The sequence below is a fragment of the Montipora capricornis genome, unplaced genomic scaffold, assembly GCF_036669925.1.
Source record: "Montipora capricornis isolate CH-2021 unplaced genomic scaffold, ASM3666992v2 scaffold_97, whole genome shotgun sequence".
Lineage (NCBI taxonomy): Eukaryota > Metazoa > Cnidaria > Anthozoa > Scleractinia > Acroporidae > Montipora > Montipora capricornis.
The window spans coordinates 20,001-30,000 of record NW_027180288.1 but is presented as its reverse complement, the minus strand read 5'-3'; the positions used below and the strand labels follow the sequence as shown (position 1 = coordinate 30,000).

The 10,000-nt window shown below is 39.4% G+C and overlaps 1 protein-coding gene across 1 annotated transcript in view; it reads right to left on the bottom strand.

Moving 5' to 3' along the window:
- Positions 1 to 10,000, bottom strand: part of LOC138036955 (hephaestin-like protein) — a gene marked incomplete at its 3' end in the record, with an annotated part of 35,407 nt that overhangs the window by 6,071 nt on the left and 19,336 nt on the right. Inside the window, 3 exon segments of the mRNA XM_068882979.1 lie at positions 1,881 to 2,118; positions 2,865 to 3,051; positions 3,332 to 3,653. Coding sequence (XP_068739080.1) covers positions 1,881 to 2,118; positions 2,865 to 3,051; positions 3,332 to 3,653 — 747 coding nt within the window.

Below are 10,000 nucleotides of genomic sequence, written 5' to 3'. Positions count from 1 at the left end.
GTTGGGAAACCTATAGAGTATTCTTAGAGTAAACTTAAAGTAAATGTTTGTATATATTTTTTATCACATATATATTTTTTTTATTTATATTTTGAAGTCTTAATAGTTTCTTCAAAATTGCAATTCACTGTATTGTAGACGGTGCGATTATTTTGAGAATAAACACCATTATTATTTAAAAATAGAGGAACCGTAGCCAGGGTAAAACACCTTAAAAAATTGTAAAAACGTTCACTGGCTATATATAGTTAAAACTTTCGAGCTTTCGGCTGTCAGGCTACAGCCTTCAACGGATATGAATGGCAAAAAATGACAACTACAATATATACAAAAATAGGTGAGACTATAAAAAGAATATATTAACACGGGCAAAAAAAAAATATATATATATATATATACAAGTGTAAAAAAAACTAATTGTTCTTTTTTAAAAGAATAGAGTATTGATTAGGGAGCGGCCTTGAATTGTTATCTGCATGATCTGTCAAAGCGGTGTGCCATGATTCTAGTGTCTTGCGGGTACGAGAAGAACCCTTGTCAATCACTTGGGAATTTTCAAAGCCAATAGAGTGATTTGAAGAGCAAACGTGTTTAGCGATGTTGGAGCCTCTTGCGTAAGACTTCACATTCCTCATATGTTCTTTTTTTTTAGTCTAGTTTCAAAGGATCTGCCAGTCTCGCATGGAGTTATGTAGGCGAGACTGGCAGATCCTTTGAAACTAAAAAAAAGAACATATGAGGAATGTGAAGTCTTACGCAAAAGGCTCCAACATCGCTAAACACGCTTGGTCTTCAAATCCTCTATTGACTTTGAAAATTCCCAATGATTGACAAGGATTCTTCTTGTACCCGCAAGACACTAGAATCATGGCACACCGCTTCGATAGATCATGCAGATAACAATTCAAGGCCGCTACCTAATCAACACTCTATTCTTTTGAAAACGAACAATTAGTTTTTTTTTTTTTTTTTTTTTGACACATACATGTATTTTTTTTTTTCAGTTTTAATATATTCTTTTTATAGTCTCACCTATTTTTGCATATATTGTAGTTGTCATTTTTTTCCATTCATATCCATCGAAGGCTGTAGCCTGACAGCCGAAAGCTCGAAAGTTTTAACTATATATAGCCAATGAACGTTTATACTGAATTTTGTTAATACCATTATTATTATTATTGATTTTTTTCATTATCTTTGGCCTAGGATATGGTTACCCCGCATAAAATCAGAAATCTTCAGTTCTGTTCAACTTAATGACATAAATATCACAAAAATACATGAAAATGACGACACCGAGGATAGAAAATATACACACAAAACATGATTGGTTTCATCTTTTAAATCCGAACACCGCAAAGAAACACTCTTGCGTGAGCCTAGTCAAGGGATACGAGTTTAAATGAGCGTGCGTGGAAAGTGGAAAATGTTCGGTTTACTAGTGCGCGTCGTAAGAGTACACTAGGGAGTTTAACAACGACCACAGCTACCGCGGCGACAACGCCAAGAAACAATACCATCTTTGGTTAAAAGGGGACAAATAATCGTGCTGTGCGTGCGGCACGAATTCGAGCACATATTTTTGCGTTGCTCTGTATAAGGACGTGAAATCACCAAAGTTGAGGTTTTGATGACAACATGAACACACATATGTACAACTTTCATTTTCTATTTTTGCTCTAAAACAGCATGTACCAATTTATTTTTAGGATACCTCGCTAGCATTGGGTGTCGCGATCGAGGAGGAAAAATCGCGAACACCGACGATAGTGCAAAGTTATATTTTGAAGCGACGTTTTCAGCGACGTCGTGGACATAAATCTTAAAGTCCCTTTACTCGAGCGCTTGCAAGCTCCTGTACGCTTGGAACATAGACTCACCCGAATATGTATCTTTGACCGGATCGACGCTGGAATGATAAACCCACGTGATACATTGAGCATCAGTCAAAGTTGGCCCAACTTCCTCGGGCACAGTCCAGAGATAGGTGAAAGTTTGACCGGGTAGAACACTATCATCTGCCTTCTGAGCTCCGGATGTACCATCTTCATACAGGGCTCCCTCGTTCGACTTGTTGTAGAAAACTCCGTGTGGTTGAATACTAAAGTTATGGTTGGCCTGTGAGCAATTAAATTAAGACGGAGAATAAACTGTCTCTGAAGAGAGTTCCTCTAAACATATTAATCATAAAAATTACAATTTCCTAGATGGGGATTGGTTTTAAAACTGCTATTTTCCACTAATTCACTTGCCAAGGTTGTTATCGGACAGTTCAATAAGCCAATCACATTCAAAGTTGTAGTTTAATACAACCAATCACAACCTTGGTTTCAATCTCCATAGAAACACTGTATAGTGACGAGCAGCGGAAGAAAAAATGTGATGAAAAAAGGCGAAAAGATAAAGAAAGAGCAAGGGAAAACAGACAAATTTATAGAAATGAGCAGGCCGGACTTGTCGTATGGTAAGCAAAATAGTTGTAAGAAATATCTGAAAATAAAAACGTAAATATATGATAATTGAGGAGCTCTGCTTTTAGGCTTGCCTATATAGAGATATATCTTATTTTTAGCGATCACCAGATAATTAGGGAGACACTTCTCAAAACTTGGTTGTTACCCAACCGAAAACCTCCCCTCGGTGCCAGATACTTAGCTTGCAACCTGACCACTTCCGGTACAAAACCAAATCATCTTACTTGACTCGACTACCCCGTGAACGCAAATATCTTTTCTTTTTTTTTTTTGTGAAAGCAAAGAGATCGAACTGCACCAAACTTCGATGTGTTCTTGAACTTGATTATGTCAGTTTACTATTTATTCGTAATTTATTTTTTTTAATAGACTGAGTGCTCTGTCCCTTACGTTGTTCTTGAAGACCACCTCAATTACATCACCAACTTCTGCGCGAATGACCGGACCCAAGAAACCAAGATAGGCGGGTTTCTCTACTTTCTTTGTAAAGGTGGGGTCCGTGTACTCTTCATAAATTGCCTTCAGATAGGTTCCTCCAATCCTTTGGTCATTTTGCTCAAAGAAAACAGCTGAATCGCTGGGATAAGATAAGCAAAACGTGAAAAAAAAAATCAAAGAATCATTCGTTATTTTTTAATGTTAGCTTGTGACATTAGAACCAAAAGACTTAGAACAACATTTTCTGCCGAAAGGTAACTGTCTCCTTAATGGGAGAACTCCAGTTTTATGCAGAAACATAAAAACTCACTGGTGATTTTTTTTATTGCTATATTTCTTTACAGAAAAAAACTAGGGGTAAAAGTCTCATAGGCATCTGCCGCATACGTTTTATCGAACTGCACAAGTTAAGTGTTTACCTCCCAGGTGCAGTCAGACTCTCTCCGTCCATTTTATTGACATTAGATGGCCCATAGTTCCACTCTATCTCGTTTGCGGCAATGAAGTATGTTCTCTTTTTCGAGCCACTTACAGTTGGCACAGCGCCAGTTTTCCCGGGACACTTTGTGACGTTGAACAAAGTGTACATGCCGGCGTTATAGTGATCATTGACGAGACAGTTAAGCATCCACTGACCGAGATTTTGCGCCTTCATAGTCGCAGTCACAAAAGTAGCGGGAAGAAGAGAGGCCACATCTTTGCGATGGCCGTCGATTGTGAAACTCTGTCCATGGAAATACGCTGAACAATGACAAATATAGGGAAAAAACATTTAATTAAGCCAAAGTCAGCTCCATAAAGAACAAACAAGTCACCATAATTCAATGATTCTCTTTCACTTGTAAGCCTCGATCAGGGTTTGTTTTACCTTTAACTTACACGTATACCAACAAATGCAATGTTCTCATTATTCGCTCCCTGGGAGACATAAAGCGCCCTGGAAAAAGACACACGCCCCAAATCACGCGCAAACGAGCAAGTAAATATACACGCAAGCAAGAGATATCTTGCTCCTCGCGATAACCTCCGTGCGCTTACACTGTGCGTCTGACTAAAATCTTCACGGGCGACGTAGCAGCTCTCGTAAGGTACAATTATCTCGCGATCCAAACCAAAGAAGTCACTTCGGAGAGGATTTGGCCAAAATGGCTATTTCTCTTAAAGTGCCCATAACCCCAAAATGTTTTTTTCGCTAAAATGAATCTTTGCACCTGTTCGAAACGCATTGCGGCCATTTTTTCCTTTTTCTAACAAATCCTGCCATTTTATAGGCTTCGAAAGTTGCGAAAATCCAAGCATCTTTTGTTCACGACCGAGTCAGAAGGGGAGTGGGTCTATTCCTGTTTTGACGTCACAATCTACTTTACATGCATTTTTACAAAGAATTAATGCAATGTAGATCAATGCGTTTCGAACAGGTGCAAAGATTCATTTTAGCGAAAAAAATATTTTGGGGTTGTGGGCACTTTAAGACGACTCTTGAGAAATCGAGAATAGTACCACTTATTGTGAGAAAGGGATGACGATGATGATAATTTATAACACATAATACGCCTTTCAATTACTTGAGAGTTGCTAAGTCGAATTATTAACGTTTCAATCTCGGATATTGCCTATCTGCCGTTCTGATTGGCTCACTCAATCTCGGTTATGAGCTCATATACCGTAATGACCTTTTATATGGAAACTGATTGCGTCGGTCTTTTGGTAAAAGCTGAGACAACATCCTGTAATTAAAACAGTTCAGAATTTAATGAAAATTGTATAAAACAATTAATGTATTCGCGCCTCGTTGGGTATTTACCATCTGATATCCAACGCGCGCTCATGGAATAATTGTTAACTAGACCCTCCGTGAGGGTACACTGGGTTGCCTGTGGTACGTGCACCGTTCCAGACATTTTTTTTCAAGTTGGGTGGTCATGAAGAAGTCATACCAGACGAGGCCCTTTGGCTCACAGGTCCTCACACGTTCGTACGACGAAACAGACCTGTTCTTGCGTAATATGTAGCTCTAACAGTGCACGATATTGTTTTGGTATTGTCTATCATTGTAGTGTCATGGTAGAAGTCTTGGGTAAATAGTCTGAGAAGAGATGTGGTTACTAGCAAAGTACTGAACCCAAAAAGATTGAAGAAAATAAATGGGAAGTGAGAAACACTGGCTTCTAGGCTGACATGTTGATAAACTTCTTTTGACCACAAGTTTAAGCGTGCCCTCTGAGCATCTGACAGCTTTGTAATACCGAAGTTCACTGAAGTTAAGCCTTCACTGAAGTTAAGCCCTCCCTGTTCGGCGGGGGTAGTGTTTGGATGGGAGACCAAAACAATATACCCCTCATAAAATAGAAACATCGGACCGAAAATACTATTAAGGCTAACAAATGCGAACCAAGCAAGATACAGATTTTGTTAGCTTGCTTTATGCAAAACAAATATTGATGTAAAAGTAAATAAATATGGATACACAGATTTTAAGAAGAGCAGAAGGAAGTTTCAGGACAGTCGATCGAGAATAAAATATTTTGCAATCGGTATCAAAATTTACGACATTAAAACAACATTAATTTTGAACCACGAATATAAAAAGTTACCATCAGCGAAAAACATTTTGGGAGATTTTAGTTTTTTTTGGTTGTAATTGTACTTCTGGCTGCACCGAGTAAATCGCACATCGGATTCAGCGGGCGCAGTGATCAAGTTACCGCGAAACAGTGAAGCATCTGTGTCAAATGATGCCAAGATACCAGGTTTTTGGGTTTACCTCGGTGTAAAACCCTGTGAAACTTTTTCTTTGTTTTGTTAGCTCGTGGTGGGGTTAGGTTATTCTTTGATGTTTTTTTGCTCTTTTGTTTTCTTTGTGTTACGTCATCCGTGAGTTTCACAGGTTTTTACACCGAGGATGAGCCGCGTTTTTGTTTTTTTTAATTTTCTTTTTCTTTCAATTGTTATAAATTTTGACAAGAAATGTGCGAATTCAACACAAAGATCACAATCGCCCAACTCTCAGAGGTTGACCATTGTTTCTGGAAAATCAAAAATTTACTCTCCAAGACAAGGTTATTTATCACCAGGTAATTCCATCGTTTTGGTAATAGCAGCTACTTTATTATTCATCAGCGTCACAATCTTTTGCCGATTTTGGGGGTCATTTTGTTGAAACTCAAGCACGCTTCCAACAGACCTGTTTATTTTCGTGACTTGTGCGTTACCACAAAAATTGTTCCCGTATCACATTTCAACACATGTATGCAAATTTGCAAAGCTCGAAAATTACACAACATGATAAATTTACAAAAGCTGGAAATTTCACAGAAACATTTTTCCAGCGAAACATTTCTTGAAACAAGCAACATATTTGCTATAAGAGGCAAGAAACCCTTCCTATTTCAGTTGCGTGCGTGCAAGCGAAACACACAATCACAAAGCATATGCAATTAAATAAATTTCTGACAGTTCACATCAAACCCTTTTCGAAAGAACCTTGACCATAAATAATAAAGCACAAAAGAGACAACAAGCTTTCATTCAAATAATTTTTCACTGTCACATTTCCAATTTTTTTAAACCTTTGCAGAGTTGCGGGAATGATTTCCGTACAGGTCCCTACTTCATTATGCATGCAGAATAAATTAATTATTCATTCGCGCTATTGTTTTGTAGAACAATACGTATACCCAAGAGAACCGAATATATACATGGGTAATTTGTACTTACGGGATGAATAAAAACGGATCTCATCTTTTCGCTCCCTCCCTCTCTCTCTTCTTTCTCTTCATCGCCCACACCGTTACTCGTTTTTGTCTCAGCTTTCCTCTTTCTATCCCTTCGTCTTGTTCTTATTTCCAGACCCCGCTCGGCTTTTTCTGCCATTTTATCCCATGATATGTCACTCGCAGCTTGCCTTGAACTCCGACCCACTTTAAACCTCTGGATTACTTGTCCCTGTTCTTTACCACTGAGCTAACGTGTCAAGTTGCTAATTCACACCTTGAAAATGATATTTATTTTGAATTCTGGCTGACTATTTACATAACAATGATACGTAATTATATACACGTGCCGCGCCGAGCACCTACAATCGAACTTACACTTGTAGGTTACCGTTAAGAGATCCCTGTTTTACTACTCTTGAAACAACCCATACCTTTAATAATGCTAACCGTAACCCTAATTACGACTAAAGGCACTGTTTAGGCTTAAGGTTAGTCCCTGTGATAGTTTTGATAGTTTTAGGTTTTCCAGTATTGCTGTGAACTGTGACCTGCTTTTCCTTTTCATGCACTGTCCGTGCGGCACACTTATAAGTTCACTGCGTGGAAAAGTATACCACGCTTAAAGTCTGATTGGTGCATCTTTCATGGGAAACTTTCATGCACGAGTTCATTGCAATTAAAATCGTTTCATATTTCCCTTCTTTTGAAGCAAACTTGTGTCTTCGTAATAATCAAGATGGCTACGGAAGTAAAAGGGTCAAAGCAATGGAAGATTTGGTCATTTGGAAATTGTCCCTGCTTTATAGCCTTTCCATAGTTGTGCATAGAGTGGTGCAAAGAAAACAATTTACTTTCGTCTTCCGTGTCCAAAACCTGTGTGAAAACGCAGTCAGTTGGCAAAGACAAAGTGCCGCATCGGGAGATGGATCTGTTTCGCGATGCTCAAGAAAAAACTGCAATGATAGCCTTCAATCCGCCAGAACACATATTAATTTTCTGACCGTAAACTATCCTTGAAAAAATATTAGCCCTAGCTACCTGTGGCCGGAAAGTTTACAACTGCCTACGAGACAAGGGCTAACATCATCTCACCGCAGTTAATCATCGCCTAAACTTCGTCGACCCAGACAAACGAGCCCACAGCAGGGCATTGAAAAGACATGATGGGGAGTGAAACGAAGTATGCCTCGTAGGGGAACATCCATGGATCTCTACCAAAGCTATTTTCTTGGAAGTATCATTGAGCATATTGCCGATCTCTACAAAGAGCGATAAATCGCAAAATCCCTCTAAATGCACCGTTCGTGATCCTAAATACAGGAAAGGAAGAAAATATACACTTTGCAGTGTCTCGGCGAATTTTTAAGCAGACAGGAAGAACAATTTCACGATAGAAAGAGCAGGTAGCCATTAAATTTCTTATGACAGTACTTTTATTTGTTTTGTTTGATATGTTTGCGAATCTGAACCCTATTAGAACGATTGCTTGAAACTCCACTTCTTTCGCTTATTCTAAAACTGAAAAATGGGTAAAATTGCAGGAAAAGTGCCGAAATTGCAGGAAAAACTGTTCGATTTTCCGTATTTCAGACAGAAGTTCGACTGACTTTTTTTTAAGACCATATAGACTTAGAAAAAAAACCTCTAGAAAGAAATAACAAAGCGCCACAGTCCCAAAGGACGTCTATTGTTATCACTATTGTTTTCTTGAAACAAAGGAGTGTATGCATAATGAAGTAGGGACCTGTGCGGAAATCTTGCCGAGTTGCGTACAAAATGAATGTTACTTGCCGGACAAACAGGCAAACTTTAAATAGATGCGACTTCAGTAAACACTGTGAGACACACAACAGAAATCACAGATCTACTTGTGGTATTCGATTCCTTCTCTGTCTTTGTTGAACCCGTAATTTACCTGAGAAATTTCCATTTGGTTTCAGTGTTGTACGTGACACCACCTTGGCGAAATATTAGAAGTACAGCTCATTTTGATTTCGGCTCGACGGGCGAAAGATTCACGCTGTCGAAGTCCATTACTCGTCGCTTTTAAGATTCCAGATCTTTATGTTTCACCGCATGTCTTGACGTTCCATTCTTGAGCTCCATATGGGTATATTTCTTTAAAGATATACTAAAACGCCATTCCCGTTACAATGACTTTCGACGCCATTACAGGTTAATTGTGCAGAGCAAGCTACGCATTACCCCAGCCCCTTCAAACCTAACAAAATACGCAGAGAAGACTCTATGCACACCACTTAGCAGGGGAGTGACAGGCAAGAATTTTCCCGACACGGAAAAAAATAAAAAAACGACGAAATCAACGCAGACCTTGACTGGTTTGCCATAGGCAACCCAGTAATTATCTCGTAGGAGACGACCTTGTTTTTGGAAGGGGAAGGCCTGTTACCAAGGAAACAGAAAGGCTGTAAAAGAGCATCACCTGGTACCAACGACCAGCTATTTTAATAATAAGGGCAAAACAACTAAACCAAAGGCTTTTGATATGGTCCCAAATCCATGATTTCAGTGTGGCAGAGTACATAGTGGTGCACCCGCGGCGTTGTTGGCGAATGGCATGCAAAAGTGGCAATCAGTCCTAACATCAAAGGAGACTGGCTGAGAGCGTTAAAAGTGGAATTTTCCATGGGGACCTATTGTCACCACTCTTGTCTGTTATAGCCCATGTATACCCCAATGGATACGAGTTCGTCGTAAAACCAAGATTAACCACTTTCTATTTGTGGATGATCGGAAGTTGTCTGGCAACTTCTAGAGGGATTGGGAAGATGTGGAAATTCGGAACCAAAGTGCTGCCATGTTGCATCTTAGAGCGGTTTTCAATTGAGTGCCGTAAAACAAATACCGAAGTAATTACTTCGACCAATCACAGAAGGTGCAAACAGCGTAATGAAAAAATCCAAATTCGTAGCAATTTCGTGTAACTTGCTCAAAGCGCGGGAAAATCGGGTGTGTAAGTCGGAATTGGTTTTGGTTTCCCTCTCACTGGTTGATAGGCGACCCAAACTCGCGTTACGCGCGAGACGTGGCTGTGACAAGCGTCACGTCAGCAACAACACTATTCAAGGCAATAGCAAAGAAGCGAAATGTTATCAATGAATGAACGAAATAAAGTAAGTTAACTCACCTCGTTTATTTGTTTTGTCTTTTTGAGCCTTTTTTTGACTGTTTTGGGACGTTGTTGTTTGAGAGGCTGTCGTAATCTTCCAAAGACAAGGTCAAGGCGGTCAAGGCTGGACACAGCGATTCACGGAAAAATGCACTCGAAAGCCTTTTTCTCGCCGCAAAGCGAGTTCGCTGCGCAGTTGTTTCTTCCAACGAAACGAAAATAGTCTGTTTTCTTCCCTGATC